Source organism: Emydura macquarii, unplaced genomic scaffold, assembly GCF_026122565.2.
Source record: "Emydura macquarii macquarii isolate MOO-44397 ecotype Brisbane River unplaced genomic scaffold, CSIRO-AGI_Emac_v2 contig_306, whole genome shotgun sequence".
Classification (NCBI taxonomy): domain Eukaryota; kingdom Metazoa; phylum Chordata; order Testudines; family Chelidae; genus Emydura; species Emydura macquarii.
Window position 1 is genome coordinate 3,203,807 of NW_027130443.1, and position 18,147 is coordinate 3,221,953.

An 18,147-nucleotide genomic window follows, 5' to 3' on the forward strand; every position below is an offset into this window, starting at 1 on the left:
GGCTTAGGCAATCCCCAGAGCCTGGGGGACGATCCCCAACAGCGAATAAGAACATTTGTTAGACTATGGGGAAATGATTTGTAACCTATAGAAAATTCAGTACACAGTAAAACTGGCAAATCCTGCAAAATGACTGTTTGCCTGGAAGGGATGGACTAGCAGCCTGCTTTGGAGAAGGAATAGCAGGCAGGTCTGAAAGGGGAGTTATCTTACTGCAGCAGATGTAGCTAACGGGCTTCATTATAGAAATGTCACTGTATAATATCTGCTACTGCGCTGAAGCTGACCTTGAGCAGAGGACATCTTATTAGGAACACAAACATAGGAATTGGCATCAATGGTCCAGACCACCTAGCACCTTGTCCAGCAGGGGCTAGTACTGGATGATTCCCCATTTGCAATACACCTGCAATGAGAAAGTTTTTTCTAACCCAGTAAGTTAGTGATTAGCTTATAGACTCAGACTTTAAGGCCAGAAGGGACTATTGTGATGATCCTTTCTGACCTCCTGCACATTGCAGGCCACAGAACCTCACCCACCCACTAGTAATAGACCTCTAACCTCTGGCTGAGTTACTGAAGTCCTCAAATCATGATTTAAAGACTTCAGGTTACAGAGAATCCACCTTGTACATTTATGCCCTGACACACGTGTATTTACATCCCATCTAGGGAAAAGGGGGCCCTATATGGCGCAGAAGTAAGGTTCAGTGGTAGGTGACACAAAGCGGAACTTCTCTGTAATATTTTTATGGAACCGGTCATGCCTCAGTTGCCCTATCCTTTTCATGGCTACCCAGTGGGGGAAAAAGGGTTTAAGTCTGCTCTTGGACACCTTGTTGTCTAGGTTGCAATGAATAGGGCCGTTAAAGAACTGGTTGAAAATGATCCAGGTCTACAAGAGGTTTAGAGGGACAATGGAAAGCCCCAGTGACTCAACAATTGACATTCAACAGTAGGAAGCTCCAGCAGGTGGGGCTGTGAATTTAGCATGGCTTTGCCTGGAGACAAAGGACTGGGAGGTGACCAGCAGGGGATAAAGCGTGAGCTTCTGGAAGAAGCTGGCTGCTCTCATCGGGGACTGACAAAAAAGTCAGAGAGAGACAGAATCTGAGATAGTCTATCTGGCCAAGCCAGCATGGAGCCCAGCCAAGCTGTAGCTATGTTTTAACCTTCATTTCTTTATGCTAACCTAAGGACTTCCAACGCTATGTCCCAGCTGACTAATAAAGCCTACTGTTTTTAAAATGCTGCAAATACTTGCTGAGGTGCATTAGTCCTTGAAGAGGGCACAAGCCTCTGAGGAGTCAAACAGAGGATTCCTACCCCATAGCTCACAGTGGGAAGCAGGAGTGCTTGAGCACAAAGGCTCAGTTTCGGATGCGGTGAGGCTGAGTGGCCTACCCTGAAGGAAAAGTGAGACCCATTGGGGGTCTTCTTACTGAAGGAGTTCTTCCCAGAGCCCAGCAGGTAATTCCCATAAAAGCAGCTAACTATACTGAGAGATTGCCTTTTTAATAACAGCTCAACCACTTGATGCTTAAGTTTGTTCTGGGCTCTCAGATATACATCATCCAATCCTGGTCACTTACAGCTCTTTAATGTATCAGTCTATTCCAGCACCTCCTAAGAAGTACCTGTGTATTGGAAGACTTTTGCTCTCGAAACTACATTCAGTTGTAGGTGAAAACAGCAGCATAGTGATGAAGCGTGCAGCAGACATTTATGGGGTTCCTCCCCCAGACCAACAGTTTCCTTGTTAGTGAACGTGGTGCCTGCATGGCAGGGTACCCAAGGAGACATTATCTGCATGTGTACCTGGGAGATTGCTTTGAACGCTGCTGTCTTGCCCAGTTTCTCCCCTCCTTTGCTCACAGATTCTGCAGACTGCTTTGCTGTTTTGGCTGCTTCTTCCACACCTTCTTTTATCTTCCGGCCAATATCACTCTTACTTACTTCATCCAAACTCTGCAACAGTACGGAAGGAAAATGATATGAGAAACGTGGATCATTCATCTGCATTTGAAAGATTAGTCTTTTTGGCCTTTAGAGACATCCCAAGTCACCACCAGGGAAGATCAGCAAGTTAGTAGCATAGTCAAGGTCTTGTATTAAGCAGTTACATGTCACAGGGAGCCTGACTTTTGTGCTGTAGAGCTAGCAGTAATCCCAGAGCCGTGCTGTGACTATTGGTGATGAAGATGTTTTTGGCCAGATACGGAACTACCTACATTGCAATAGCAATTATTTATATACAGTGGGTGCCACTTAACAGCACCCTCTCGGTTCCAGCAAAAAGTTGCTATTATCCAAAAGTTGCCAAAAAAGTTGGAAGGCAGGTTTGCGGGGCTACAGCCAGGGAAGGAAGCATTGGGACATGGCAAGCCCAGGGCCCCCAGTGCCAGGACAGGACGCCTTCTGGACAGTGCAAGGACAAGTACTGTGCAGCCCTGAAAGGCCCAAGAACCAAGCCCCAGCCTCTAGGCGGCAGGTCCTCCCCATCCCTCACTGCTGCCCTACCCACAGCCTCCCCTCCCACTCCACAGTGCCAGGACTTCTACATTGCCTCCTGTGAGAGTGGTGGGTCCCCAGCCACAGGGCCACCCCCTGCTGCTGCCAACATATTGACTTGGTATTGTTTTGCCATGCTACTTGACAGTTAAAATACTCTAGACCTTTCCTTTGAAATACCCACTTGCTTTTTAATTCTCTACGAGATTGAGGGAAATGCAATCCAGGCCAATGCAGCAAGCTCTGCACTGCTAACTTATGACCCGCCAGGAAAGAAGGTCCAAATACTCTTTCTTCCACTCCAAGAAAAAAAGCTTTAAGTACACCAGAGTGTGCCCGGGGTGGTGAGGTGCTGCATACACAGGCTCTTGCAGGCCAGAGATTAAAACTTCTCTACAAACAATTGATCACCATTTCACTCGGAGCCAGCACAGTTGGCTTAGCAAGTGCTCTTTGTAGGGATGTCAGAGACTTCACTGACAGTAGGCAGCTGATCTGGGTTAGGTGGGGAGACAAACGCATAGAGAAGGGGTTGTCAGGTGGACAGTATCACCAGGTGTTTTCCCCTTTTCTTCCACAGGACTTAACTGAGGCAGGACACCTTATAACATATCCTTTGGACACTGCTGAGAAGCCCTGGTTCCTACTCTTCGAGCCTAGGAGGCAGACAGTTTATTTCAAAGGAGTTTAGCAACAGGCCAGGCATGCACAGCACCTAGGATTATTAGCTAAATGTTGATTCAAAGGAAAAAGCTTCACTAGCAGGGTTATCGGCATGTCTATCTACAGTTCCTGGGTCTTCCCTGGAAACCGAGTGACTCTGCCCAACCTTGGTTTAGTTATGAGACTTAATGAGACCAAAGCCTGATGTAGTATGACACAAACCATATGAGATTCTTGCTGGGGAAAGGGGCTGAGTGAAGAATGTTTTAGATCTCCTACCCAATGTTCCCTCTACATTTTCTTTGTTCTGAATGGGCTACAAACTGCACTGAGCTCTGCATTCGGGTCCTTCGGCAAGCTCGCACCTTTTTTTTTTTTTTCTTTTTTTAAATCTTAGATTATATTGTATTGTAAAGTGTAAGGTACTTTTAAAATGACCGTTCAGTAAATACACGGAGGACACGTAGGCCTACATAGCAGTGAGCTGAAGAACTATTAACTTTCAGCAGTTTCAGAGTTAAAAACCACACCAAATGAGAAATCCAGGAAAGCAGGAGACCCTGCCTTTCCCCCAAGCCCCTTCACCCACTCCCTCCCACAGCTTCAGCCTTTGAGGGATTACCATCACCTGTTCCCAGGAACCCCTGCCTCCCTCACTCCACTCCTCACCCCTCCCTGCTGGCTCAAGGCCTCCTTGGGGGGCTGTTCGGGTCTTTCTCCCTTTGCCCCTCAGCCAGCCCTGCCCCTCTGCCCACACTCCTCCCTCCTCCCACTCTGCCCCTCAGCCAGCCCCGCCCCTCTGCCAGCACTCCTCCCTCCTCCCACTCTGCCCCTCAGCCAGCCCCGCCCCTCTGCCCCTCAAGTCAGCACTCCTCCCCTCCCACTCTGCCCCCGTTGCCAGGAGGGAGTTGCCATCACAGCCCGGAGTGGGTAGGAGTACACAGACCAAACATCCCTTCCCAGCACCTGCCCATCTCCCCACATACTTTCTGGGCTGGGCTGCCGGAGGCTCATTTCTGCTCTGCCAGCCCTTGGACACAAGGGCGGGCAGCAGGGACCAGCTTCACCACAGTTAGCTCCATGCACCTAGGGACTTGACCATGAACAGCACCTCCCCAATTCCTACCTAAATGGCACCCTCAGCCTCTGTCCCCTGCCTTCAGGCTTCCCACCCCACCAAGAGGACTGCCACAGGTTCCAGCAGAAAAGCCCAACAGGTAGAACAGGACCCAGGTGCCAGGCACACCCTACCAGAGCCCCTGCTTCCCCCACCCCACTCTGTATCCCTTCTCCCTGCTGGCTCAAAGCTTTCTGCCAATCTCTGGTACTAAGAGCAGCTGCCATGGGTTCTGGTAGGTGGAGGGCTTCAGCGCCAACCACGCGAGACATGCAGCTGGCCCCAGACTACTGTGCAGCCATGCAGGTGCACAGCTTAAGCAAAACATTGCTCCTAGCCAGGTTCCCAAGTGAGCTCTTCCTCCTTGGTGCTGGTGTCTGACCTGCCTATGCCCCAATGAAGGAAAAGCCTGAAGGCATTTTCTCTCCTCCAGTTATCAGACAGAATTCCACATACACATTCATCTATCCTGCAACTAGAAGGAAACACCAGGTGCTGATGCTGCCTGCACATCTGCCTTTGCACTAGTCACACCACAAAATTCTCCAGCAGTTATCACTGCAAGTCTCAAGTGGCCCTGGCCTGTAAGGATGGCAATAGTAGCCCTCCTTCAACTAGAAGAAAAAGATAACGAACATTAATTTGATGCAGACAAAGTGCAAATCACAAGTAAACTGACTTGGAATTTTTGCAAGGTTATACTGTACCTCTTTGACAGATCCTGTTATTTCTTCAAGCTTCTTTTTAAGCACTTCAGAGGTCTTAGCCGTTTCAGATTCAATGGTTTTCTGCAGCACAAAGATTGTATGTTAACAGAAACCAATGCACCAATCAGAATTTTAACTACATGGGGATTTTACAGCATTGTATCAGTACAGTCCAGCATATAGCACTCTCCAGGTTGACATATTATTATAGGACTAAAGAACAGCCCCAGTTAAACCACATCCTCAATAGGATCCATGGATTCTTCTAACTATATGAAGTGATAGAAACAGAAATGGGGATCAGTCACATGGAAAAACAGAGTATCATGGCTTAAATATGTAAGAAAGATAATGCAGGCAAATGGGGTAAGTGGTGTAATGGCTTCAAACTGAATAGGAGAAAAGTTCTAGCAGCAAATCAGTCAGTCACAAGTAACTTGAGAGCCCCTATAGTCCCATCACAACTAGATTCAGAAGGAGATCAGACCCAATTCACAAAGGTCTTCTGTAGAGGACAAGAGGGACTAGCTGGCCAGGAGCTCTATTGTCTATGACTGTACTCACTTCAGTTTATTACAGAAAAAAATAGCTTAGGCGTCAACAAAATTTCAAACAAATAATCAAATCAACTTCTTATTTAGCCCTTTCCAGATGTGACAAAATGCAGAATAAGAGGCGGTTACTTACCTGTAACTGCAGGTTCTTCAAGATGTGTGGTCCCTGTTTGTATTCCAAATTTGGGTTTACATGCACACGATGCGCCAGAGCCGGAAGGTTTTCTTAGCAGTATCCATTGACCCGCACGTGTGTTGTGCGTCCCCTCCTCGTGCTCCCAGCTTAAGTTATAATAGGCCTTGCAGGTCAACACCTGTCCAGTGACCCTCTTACCACTGAGTAATCGACTCCGCAGCAGAGGCGTGGAGGGTGGATTTTGGAATACAAATAAGGATCACACATCTCAAAGAACTTCCAGTTACAGGTAAATAACCTCCTCTTCTTTTTCTTCTTCTTCTTCGAGCGATATTCTTTTTATGTATTCTAAACATGGGTGAGTAGTGATTAGCGTGGAGGTGGGTGTGAGGATACGAGGAAGTGCAGTGTGTAGTACGGTGCGGCCCACTGAAGTGTCCACAGCCGCTCCTTGAGAGATGGCATAGTAGCCTGTGAATGGAGTGCCATGCTGCCACATGACAGATGTCTTGCCAGAAGGCATCCGTGGCTGCCTGCACTCACGTAGAATGTGCTGTGACTCTACCAGGCAGCAACAGTCTACAGTGATCTTGCCCCAATTGTGGGTGAACAGATCAAAATGACCCCCAAAGATGAAATGGGGCACCACAGGTGGCAATGAGGAGGGTTTGCAGTTCTCGAGCGACATGTCAAAACTGTGTAGGTTGTTGGTGGGCAAGGGAAAAGTGGCAGCTGTGGCAGAAGCCGTGGGACGCTGTTGCTGTGACAGGTGGCACTTGCATGCAGGTTTCTGGTGCCGCTGGTAGTAGGTCCGGTAGGCACACAGCTGGGGGCAGAACTGCTGGTGCTGCTGCTTGTGACATGGGGCTGAGGTACAGATCCTCAGGGATCATAGTGTGGCTCAAGAGTCCTTCAAGGAGTGAAGGGACTCATTTGTCTTGGAGTAAAACAACTTGTCCTTATCAAAGGGAAGGTCCTCTACAGTGGTCTAGACCTCCTGAGGAAAGCCGGAGGACTGGAACCATGAGTCATGGCGCATGACAATGCTCACTGAGAGGGAGCGCAAGGCTGTGTCAACCACTGCTTGAAGGTCCACTATGGTGACCAGGTGCTCTTCAGTCACCAGTGCCTCAAATTGCTGCTGCTGGTCAGGTGGCAGCTTGTACTTGAGCTCTGCTAGCCTGACAAAGTTATTAAAATTGTATTTGGCTAGCAGAGCCTGGTAATTTGTGAGCTGAAACTGCAGCGCCGCTGAGGAATAAACCTTTCTCCTCAAAAAGTCTAAGTGCTTGGCCACCCAGTCTGCAGGGGAGGACTTGTGTGTGTGTTGGTGTGCCCGCTCCCCTGCCACAACCAGAGCTGGGGGGAAGGAAGAGTTCTACCAGAGCACCCAGTGCAGCCCAGGGGTTGGGGTCTGGCGGTGCAGTAGGCCACAGGATACCAGTACCAAACTGTTGCTGCTGGGTTGTAAGTCAGAGGATGAGGCAGCCGAGGACACGAGTCTGAGCTGTGTCTAGACATGGGAAAGAAGGAGGGCTACAGCTCAGATAAGTCTTCAGAGTCTGAAGATGGCTCCGGTAGTGTCAGAAACGGTGGGCCACATTACGGAATCAGCAGGGGTCGGTCCGGAAGGAGCAGTAGCGGTATGTCCGCCAGAGTGGGAACCTCACAGGTGCGTGGGGGACCGGAGAGAAATGGAGAGGGCGGGTAGAATAGCTCCAGTCCCTCCAGCAAGAGAAGGGGCTGCAAATGGCCAGGAGTCCGGGAAGTGCCCTTGGAGATGCTGGAAGACTGAGGCGGTGTCCATGGGACTGGCTGAACCAAAGGGTGTGAAGATGGCAACGGGATGGGTGGTGCATATGACAGGGATTGCTCCAGTCGGGTGGTTACTGGGGCGACTGGTGGTACTGCCGGATCCTTCTTGTGCTTTGATTTACCCTTGATGCAGGGAAGCTTGGGCACCAGTGCTGCAGTATTGGTGCACGACGTCTCACCAGACCTGGCCCAGCCTGGGGAGGAAACTTTATACTTAGAAGCATCCTTCAATGGGTAGTTGCTACTATGTCCGTGAGAGAGCTTCCTATCCTCATGTCTGGGCTTGTCCTTGACCACTCGGTACTGCCGGATCCAGGGCCTGAGAAGTGCAAGGAACAGCGCTCATAGCTGATGATGGACGCTGCACCCATGGTTCTGGATGTGAGTGGGCTTGTGGCCTCATGGCTTCTTTGATCAGGTATTTTCGGAGGCAGAGCTCCCGTACTTCCGGAGTCCAGGGCACGAAAGACTTACAAATCACATGAGTAGCAGTAAAGACACCACTTGTGCTTGTTGCTCGCAGAGAATGAGTGTGGGCAAAAACACAGTTTTTAAACCCCAGAATATGGGGCATGGTCCCCAGGGAGGGGGCAGGAGAGAGTACCCAATCAGGGTAGACTAACACTATACAACTAGCTATCTACAAGAAAAAACAAAGACTAAGAGCGCAAAGGAACAGGGGTTCTGACTCAGGCCATTTGGCGGTAGAGAGAGAACTGGAGAGGCATTGACCCGCATGACCTATTGTAACCTCGGCTGAGAGCACGAGGGACCACACAACATGTGCGGATCAATGGACACTGGTAAGAAAAACTGGCTCTGACGCATGGTGCGCACATGCACCCACATTTGGAATACATATAGGGGCCATCACTCGAAGAACAAACAAATGTTAAGAAAGAGGCAATAAATATAAATGTGAAGCAATTCAAGATTACTAACTCCCACTTTCATACTTCCCTAGTACCTTCACTGTACTGAGTCTAGCCATTAAAAGGTATTCTGAAAGAACGTGCAGTGCTGTGGTAACGGACATCAGTCCTTCGTTAGTGAAATGAAAGCACGTTCTCACTAGTAAAGCTGTTTTATAACCCATTAAGAATGTGATGATGTCTAATCAATGCAATGGTAGTGAAGAAGCCTCAGTTTTATCCCTATGTCTATAGATAAGTGACTTTTTACCTGCTTATTATTTGTGAATTCTATTAACATTATTTTGGAAACAAATTCCATCAAAAACTGTACAAATACTTAAACTCTTTACACTATTTACACTAGTTCATTGCACCTCCTGATGTTTCCATCAGTCAGCCCAGATCTTTCCTGAACACACTAAACCCAACAGCTCATTTGCACAGAAGCTTAAGTTTAATCACTCTGGTACAATACTCAGAATTGTAATAGACTACTGATGGGCCAATGAAGGTGTTAGACAATGAAAGAATTCACGGGGAAGACTTACATATTTCCTCCTTGCTTCCTGGAGCGCATCAGATTCTTCTAGTTTTTTAGCTTCATCTCGGAATTTTTTAATATTTTCTCTCATTTCTTTATTTTTTGCTAATTCCTGTTTGATGTTATCCACAAACCCTGATATAAAGCCTTTTCTGCCTCCAGAAGAATAATATCTAGACTAAAAATAAAATAATTATTATAGTCTGTACACTGTAAAGAGACATTAAGTATCATAGCCAGGAGGTTTTACACTTCTTGTCTGTCATGCAAAAGGATATGGAAATCAGACATCTTGAGGATGGCCAAAATACCATAGCAAAGGGGCACTATGCCTTCAGAATAGCAATTGAATCTCATGCACATTGCACAGAACAATAAAGATAAATGTACAACCAAGAAAAACATCACTCCCCTCAAGAGGTAAAGGATTCACACTGCTCTGACTGAGCTGATAGCTTTTGATAACCAACGAATTTCTGCTTTTGGTGGCTGTACACACTACTGGATTTTATCACTTGGATTCATTTTTGGTAATCAAATATACGGAGGGAAAGTGGGTATCTGACAAATCCAAAAAAAAACGTTGTCAAATCTTTGAAAGCCACACTGAAGTCTATAACCTAGGGTGACTACTTGTCAGAAGCATATCAATTTCTAGTAGACCCAATTGTCTGTCATTGCTTTAGACTGAAAATATTTTAGTAAGTATAAAACCCTGCCCATTAACATACCTGATGTAGCTCTAAAACAGGTCTGCCCATTCTATAAACAGTGCCACTATGGAGTACCAGAGCTGGGTATCTTCCAGATATAAGCCTCGTGCCACTGGCAAGGCATTTCTGCAAAGAGAAACATAAAACTTAGTTATGAAAGAATAAATAAATAATTAAATCTGCTTGAGCCACACTCACTGCTCAAAGAGCCAGTGGAAAAAAGGCAGTAAAGAACACAGCAGAAAGGGGCACTTCTAGCTCATCTTTGGGGGAACAGAAGCTGAGAGCTATCCTGAAAATACCTGTTCACCAGAATTTGAATACACAGAACTAACCAGTGCAACGCAACTTTATTATGAATTAAAGCACTGCTGAATCCCTAACACTCACTTGTGCACAACACACGAGGGTCAGACTGCATGCTATCCCCTCATATGGATGAGCCTATTTGCCAATTCATTATTTTGGGGAATTATGGGCTCCCTAGAAGTCAGATCAGGTGGACATGGTACTGCTCTAGCCACGTGCCACCCACCATCCCAGCCTAGCTAGATGTTTCTGCTACTATTAGCAGTTAAAAGTTCATGGTGCAATTCAATTTGCTATTGGTAATCTTCAGAGATAACATCCAAAAGGGATGAACTGGGAAGTTCACAACGCAGAATAACTGTTTCTATTTGCAAACTCAGACACTACTGCATTGAGTTATATTTGGAGAATTTATTTGCAATTTAAATGGCTAGAAACAATTTTTTTTAAAGAAAAACTTTCTGCTGAAATGCAGTGGAACAGCCTATCACTGGCTTGCATCTTCAGTTCTACACCTCCTACTTGTGGGGGAACTCTGCGCCACTGCACAAGCGCAGAATTCATGTCCCCCGCAGATTTTCTCCCCAAGCAGAATTGACTCTAACAGAGAGATGAAGGAAAGCCATGAGCGGGTCATGCTGCAGTTACACTTTAGCATAGTAAGGAATCTATTTGTCAAAAAACATTTCCTGAATCTTTTTTGATGTCTATATTGTTACAGACATACTTGTTTACAGGTATTTTGAAATAAATTACCAAAATAATTGACACTGGCAAAATTAAAGAGTGTTATTTTAACAAATAAAATATGCAGAATTTTAAAATATCGTGCACATAATTTTAAATTTTTTTGGCACAGAACTTCCCCAGCCTCAGGAGTAATCCCCTTCCCCCTATTCCTGATTTCAGAAACTGGCCTCACCCTCTGCTGACAACATGTGAGAAGGAGCTTGGATGCTAGTGGCAGGGAGACAAGGCAGTTGGATCGCAGTATACAAAAGTTCTTGAGCAGCTATGAACTCAGGGTGGAGGAAACAACATGATTTCTATATGGAGATTTCACAGCAGATAAACAAGCCACATTACCTCTATTCACTCAAGTACAGAATAGTCACACAGTGAGTCTGTCAGAGCCAAGAATGGAACCCAGGTCTCCTGACTCCCAGCACCAGAGCCTCAATACAGCCAGCCTGGAAGAAGGCAGGGTCAAGCATTCTCTCCGACCCAAAAGAAAGGATGAGGCCCCCAAAAGATAAGTAAGGAGGCTAGAAACAACATCCCACCTCTGTGAGGTCTTTGCTGGTGGAGGCCAGGAACAAACACCTCTTGCTTCCTGAGTCATTTGGGAATGGAAGAGAAACACTTGAAGTATAAATAGAGGGTGACTATTTTTAAAAATTACAGGTTTGTCACACCTGGTATGGACTCTAAAACAGCACAATCCTATATCCCACATAATTAACTCTTTATTCCCATCATCCCACTTAAGCAGTACACTGGGAACAGCTAAGATAAGCATGATGCAAAGCTCTCTCGGTGCTGTCTTGGCTCCCATCCCTGAGCCAGTTCTCTTCCCCACACACCAAGGCATGTCACTTCACCCTCAGAGCACAAGGCTGCAGCTTCTCCCTAGCCCAGCTGCATCTTGAGGAGCCCCGGCCAACTCAGTTCTCACAGCCAATACTGCTTCTAGAACAGCTCCACCAAAATCAATATGCCCATGCTAAGCCAGTCTTTCAGTTAACACAACTCTATTAGACTTTATGGATAGGGAATGTTCGATCCATAACACCCCAAAATTATCTGATATAAAGAAGATCCTTGTAACAGGGTGACTGACAATTAGTTTCCATATTTGCAACGAGATGCCATCTTTAAACTCAGTGCCCTGCTATTTATCTTCTCTAGCCAAGCTCAAAGGGACAGCTGCAGAAACTGAGAACTAATACATTTAAACCAGAAAAAAAGAAATATTTTTATGCCCTTTCTGCCTGTGAAACTCACTGCCAGAAGAGATCACTGAAGAGCTCAGCAGGGTTTAAAGAGCATTAGATATTTATATAGATAATGAAAACATCCACAGTTACATTAAACAGGAGACATAAAATTTCATTCTTCAGGGTCTAAGCGAACCACTAACTGCTTGGAGTTGAGAAAAACCTTTCCCTCTATGGGCAAGTTATCCCATAACTGTCCTTAACAAGGTTTCTTGAACCTTCCTCTGAAGCAGATGGTACTGGAAACTGTCTGAGGTTTGGTCTACACAAAATTAAAATCGGCTTAACCATATTGCTCGAGGGTGTGAAAAATCCACATCTCTTAACAGAGTAATTAAACCAGCCTAATCCCTAGAGTAGACAGCGCTAGACTGACAGAAGAATTCTTCATTTGACCTAGTTACCACCTCACTACGAGGTAGGTAATCCACCTATGCACCCTCCAGTAGGTGTAGATAGTGTGTACACAGAAGTGGCACTGCTGCAACAATGTAGCTGTGCCACTATGGCATTTCAAGTGTAGACAAGCTGGCTACTGCACTAGGTGACCCACTGGGTTGATCTGAAACACATTTTCTTTATTCTGCAGCCATTAAGTACAGAGGGTGAAAAGCCCAATCAGATCTTTATGTCTGCAGTCACCAAAAGGTCACCACTCTCTTGGCTGCAATTTCAAACTGTCTAGAGCCCTTTGATACCAGAAACTTGATGTTTGTTCCATTCATTCACTACCCAAGCACAGAAAAAGCCTCACATTTGAAATGTAATATTTTTAACAAAGGTCATGAAAAAAAGCAGTCTAACACCTCGAAAAGTTATATTAATTTCTTCCACGAGGGGACACATTGTGTATGCAGCAATTCTTTTAGAGAAATTAAAGGTAAACTGAGGCAGCACATTATATTTTTGGGTGATAGCCAAAAACGTGGACGAAGGTGAATCAGTGCCATGCAGACCACAATGCTGAGCCACCACCTGCAACATGCTCAGATCCAGTGGTTCCCAACCTGTGGCCCACGGAGTCTTTCAAAGTGGCCGGTTGCTCCACTCCTACTGGTTGCAGTAGGGAGCTGCTGCCTAAGGTCCCAGGCGGAGCACATTGCCGTGGGGCTACAAGACCAGTGCAGGCTGCTTGCTGTAGCCAAGGGGGCAGGAGATTGTTGCTCCCCTCCCCCTGGCTATAGCAGGGAGCACGGCAAAGCGCTGCACCTCGGTCCACAAGTGGTGGGGTCCCTGCTGGAGTCAGAGAGAGGGGAGCACTAATCTCCCGTCCCCCTGGCTGCAGAAGGGAACCACTGCCTAGGGACCCACATGGAGTGCACAGGACTAAAGGATACCTGCCCTTTCCCTACTGCAGCCAGTGGCATGGACAGGAGATCCACAAGGAGGCAACCTCCTCACTGAGCTCCTTCCCTCCGGCTGCATTGCGGGGAGGGGGCACGACTGCTGGTGGAGCAGCCAGGGTCCACCATGCTTGAGGAGGAGCAGAACTTGAAAAACCAGGGCCTTCCGGTGTGTCACCTGCCCTGACTTAGCTGCCGGGCCACGTGCAGAGTGACCGTCACTCACCTACACTAGCGCGTTGTCTGGGACATCCTGAGTCATCTGTCGGTGTAAAACAGTGGCTGTACAAAGGAGCACAGCAGCACCAAAAGGCTCGCTTTCAATACCTAGCGATGGGGAGCATGCAATGGTCAGCACCGTGTCTGCGAGCGGATAGACGGGCCCTTCGGGGCTGTAAAAAGGAGATTGGTGGCCCTGGAGCCGAAGAGGTGGGACCCCCTGACCTGACCTTCGCATTGGCGGAGCTCGACCCCCGGCACCCCCTGGGACCCGGACTGTCACCAACGGGCCAGCGCGAGTCCCGCCTCCATCGCCGCCGCCGCCCGCCGGCCCCTCTCCGCGCTCCACGGGCCGGCGCGGCTCCCGCCACCGCAGACAGTCCCCGAGCCTGACCGTGGGGGCGGAACCTGCCCGGGCCGCTGCTGACAAGTGCGGCCTTACAGCCCGCCCCCAGCCCCCGCCGCCCCCGCGGGGCCCGGCCCCAGCCAGGAGAGCAGCCCGCGGCCCCCACCCACCGCCGGGAGGCGGGCAAGAGCCGGGCAGCCCTGCAAGGAGACCCCCAGTCCCGCAGCGCCGGCCCGGCCCGCTCCCCTCACTCACCCGGCAACCCCAAGCCGCCGCCATCTTGGGAGCGAAGCGTGATGCGCGTGACCTCAGCCGCCCGCCCTGCCCGCGTGCCACGTGATGGCGTCACTCGTTCGCGCGGCGAGGCCGCCCCTCCCTCAGCCCGCAAGGCGCCCCGCCCCCCGCCCAGGGAGCGGCACCGCTCCGGCGGGAGGCGAGCGCAGGACGAGGCGGCCCAGGCCGGCAGCGCCCGCAGTGCGGCGGCGGCTGTTCGGCGGGAAGCTGGCGGCAGCGAGTTCCGGGCCGCGCGGCAGCCGGTGGCAGCGCCTCAGCCGGGGCCGGGCCGGGGGTAGCTCAGGCTGCGCAGCCGGGTTTGCGGCCCCCGCCTGCCGGGGCGGGCTCTGCCAGTGACAGCGGGGAAGTGAGGCGGGCCGGTGACGGTCCCGTCACGCCGGCTGTGGCCGTTCACTTTGGGAGGCGGGGCCCCGGAGCGGAGCTGCCCTGGACGTCAGCCGCGTTACCGCTGTCCGCAGGCTCAACGCAGGCCTGGGCTCCGCTCACTCCGAATTCGGGGCGGCCGTGGGGAGTTACACAGGCGATGCAGAGTGACTTCGCAACTCCTCTTCCCCGCGGGGGCGCCTTCCCCGCAGCGCCACGTGAGGGGCGGTTTTAACACCTCGCCTTCACCCACCGCTCAGTCCAGCCGGATCCATCCCTCTGACGGCCGCGCATTGGCCACCGTCCGTGAAGACGCACCCGGAGCCTAGCGCCCAGAGAACGCGGCAGACACAGTTAGTGACCAGCCCTGAGAAGTCTCCAGCCTGGCTCGTCCCCGCGCCTCACCTAGCCAGCCCCAACTCAGCCGTGTCAGCCGTGTGCCCCCTCCCAGCTCAGCCCGTGTGTCTCCTCTCTCTGTTACGGCTGTTCTGCCATGCGTCTCCTCACTGCACGCTCCCACCTTTTTCATTTCCTCCGCTCACGAAAGTCTTTCCAGACTGCTAATCATTTCCTTCCTCATCTCTCCATCCCACCCTTTGCCTTTGTCGGGTCGTGTTTGATGTATGTAACTTTATCAGTGTCATATTTTTCCATTGCATTCCACATGCAGTCTATTGTAGTTTACTGATTGAGGCTGTTTCACTTTGAACAATGATAGCCAAGTCTTTTTCTTCAGGACTTAAATTTTGAACCCAGTAATATATCTCAGTAGTTCCCAGTGTTATTTCCAATGTGCATTACTATGCATTTATCAGCAATGAATTTCATTGCCATCATGCTAGACATTCATGCTACTCCTCTGAAGTTCCTCCCCACTTCTCTGGTCTTAACAACCTAAAGGTGATCTAAGCTAGGTATTTTTCCTGTCATCCTGTGTGGAAAGACTGATGCAAAGAACTGACTCCTTGCTATGTCCTTCTCTATCTTAATTTCTCCCTTTATGCCCCAGCAGTCTGCTACCCCAGAACTTGATCAAACTAAACTGCAGCCATTTTTTGCATCCAGCCAATATTAGCTGAAAACCAAATACCACATACCTAGGAATAATTGTCAGTGCTCTCATAAACCAGATCAACTAGCTGCATGATTGCAGTTTTGCTAATCAGAATGGGAAGATAGGACAAAAGGGTTAACACAATGAGAATAGAAGTGGAGAGCAACCTTGGTTAACTTTTAAGTGTCTCTGACATGTTTTATTATGACTAGAAATATTAGAAATGTTTTGCTGATAAGAGATGAGCAAATTTTTTGAAGTTAGAATTGATGACCCAGTCGGGATTACTATGAGTTGTTTTGTACGAGTTAGCTACAAAAAAATAAAAGTAGGCACCTCTGAGCAATCCAGGGAACTTTTCTTCAGGCAATGAGCTGACACCTAAAACTCCCCATCAGCTGGACAGAAGGAAGGTCCCTGGAAGCCCAGCTAGTGATCACTAGAAACCATCTCAGACGTTGGGTAACTGGGTTTGGGGTACTCTCAACCTATAACGTGTGTGCTTGAAACTTAATTAAAAAAGTAGTTTAAAGGAAAAGCATTCATGTAAGTATCAATCATTTATTAGATGGAGGAGCTGTGTGCCTTTTGATTCCCAGCACTGGAGAGAAAGTTACCACTGCTCTGGGTTCTGAAAACCCTGTGTAACAAGTACAGCAAACCCAAAGTATGTTGCCTGCTGCTTATTCTGATATATTTTGCCCGGAATTATTTTTGTGGGGTTTTGTCTAATTGCTCTTCAGATTCCTTCTTGGAGCTTCTAAATTTTTATATTCTGCTTACCATAGTTTACAATCCTTCCTATTAACTTTGCTAGAGTTGGACTTCCTTTTCCTTAATGGAAAGTGTTTAGCTTGAAAAACCTCTTGTACCTTGCTGTTTTTCCTCATCTTTTTACTTTTCGATGAGTAGTCATAGCAATTTAAAAATCCTTTAGCAGCATGGTAGTACTTGCTTATTTCCTCACTTTTGTCTAGCATCCTTCTTTTTGATCTCCTCTCTGAAGTGTTGGGGCACTGTGCTAGTTTGATACAATTCTTCCTTGTTGCCAGCATCAGAAGAGTCAGTGTGGAGATAGCCAAACAAGCATTTAAAATAGTATTGTGCCTGGGGAGGGAGAGAGTCCACAAAGGTGCAGGTTCTTTTCTGTAGTTTAAGCTGATTGTAAAGGGAGCTTTTAGCATTGCAGAAGGCAAATCTTTTTTTAAAAAGCCCTAACAGCTCCTTAGTGTGCCTGGTAGGTGGCCACTCAATCCTCACCATAGCAACTAGCAGCCTTAGGAAGATGTACTATATCACCTTTGCAAAAGATGGGGTGGAGTTAGTGTGCTTTCTGCCTTCAACTCTTCCAAAATAAGGTGCCTAAGGAACTTGATCCAACTCCAGATGAAGCAGCAGTTAATCATGCTCAAGAGAGAGAATAGGTACGTGTTGCACTTGCCACACTAAGTTACCTAGTTAAGCCCATCTCTTCCCTGTGGCCATGAAAACTTAGGCTATTTAGGAAGACAGCAACTAGGATCCAAGGCCACTGTGTATTTTTTTTTAATGTTGGTAATTTTGTAAGCAGTTGCAAGTGTTTTGTTTTATACACCTAGCTGTATTTCCAAGTATAAAAAGCACCCAGTGTTCTCTATATAGCTTTGACTTTTTCAGCTCAATGCTCAGGAAAGACCTGGATCCAGAAAGGGACTGGAGCACTGCAATGCCTTACTATTAGATGCTGGGGGGAGAAGGGGGTAGAATCACTGGAACAATGGGATCCTCAAAGCCTGAATTAGGCAGCTAGGTTCCCTGTACAATGAATGGGGTGAGAGGCACTTAAAGGGATCCCTAAAAAAGCCTGCATGCTAGGTGGGGAGCCACTTAAGGTTCAGTATGAGATGCTTGAGAGGCCTCACACCTCTAACAGGTGCCAAGTCTGCACTACAGGCGGAACTTCTCTGCTTGTAATCCATAGCTGAAAACCTTGCTTGGGGTCAGGTGGCTTAGACGTCTAAGGAGTTTACACCAGTGGTGGTGGTACTGCCTCAACTTTTATCCCAGTGGCTAAATCATTCATCCAGGCTGTAGGGACCCAGGTTCAGTTTCCCCCTCTGCCTGACAAGGAGAAGGGAGAGCCCTATTCAAATCCTACCTTTCAGGAGAGTGCCCTAACCATAGTGCCCTCCCTGGTATTTATCCCTCTGATGTATTTAGAGAGAGCAATTGTATCTCCCCTCAGCCTTCTTTTGGGTAGGCTAAATAAGCCAAGCTCTCAGTCTCCTCTCATAAGGCAGGTTTTTCCATTCCTCCAATCATCCTTGTAGCCCTTCTCTGCACCTGTTCCAGTTTGAATTCATCTTTCTTAAACATGGAAGATCAGAATTGCACACCCTATTCCAGAGGAGGTCTCACTGGCACCTTTGTACAGTAGAACCTCAGAGTTATGAGCACCTCGGGAATGGAGGTTGTTTGTAACTCTGAACAAAACTTTATGGTTTTCAAAAGTTCACAACTGAACATTAACTTAATACAGCTTCAAAACCTTACTATGCAGAAGAAAAATGCT

The 18,147-nt window shown here is 48.0% G+C and overlaps 1 protein-coding gene across 1 annotated transcript in view; it reads right to left on the reverse strand.

The window, feature by feature from the left end:
* Positions 1-14,205, reverse strand: part of TIMM44 (translocase of inner mitochondrial membrane 44) — a 42,107-nt gene extending 27,902 nt beyond the window's left edge. Inside the window, exons 1-5 of the mRNA XM_067557010.1 lie at positions 14,141-14,205; positions 9,690-9,797; positions 8,966-9,136; positions 4,999-5,079; positions 1,819-1,968 (exon numbers count right to left, since the gene is read on the reverse strand). Of these exons, the coding sequence (XP_067413111.1) occupies positions 1,819-1,968; positions 4,999-5,079; positions 8,966-9,136; positions 9,690-9,797; positions 14,141-14,164 (534 nt within the window). The 5' untranslated portion in view covers positions 14,165-14,205. The remainder of the gene's footprint in view (positions 1-1,818; positions 1,969-4,998; positions 5,080-8,965; positions 9,137-9,689; positions 9,798-14,140) is intronic.
* Positions 14,206-18,147: the final 3,942 nt, after the last annotated feature.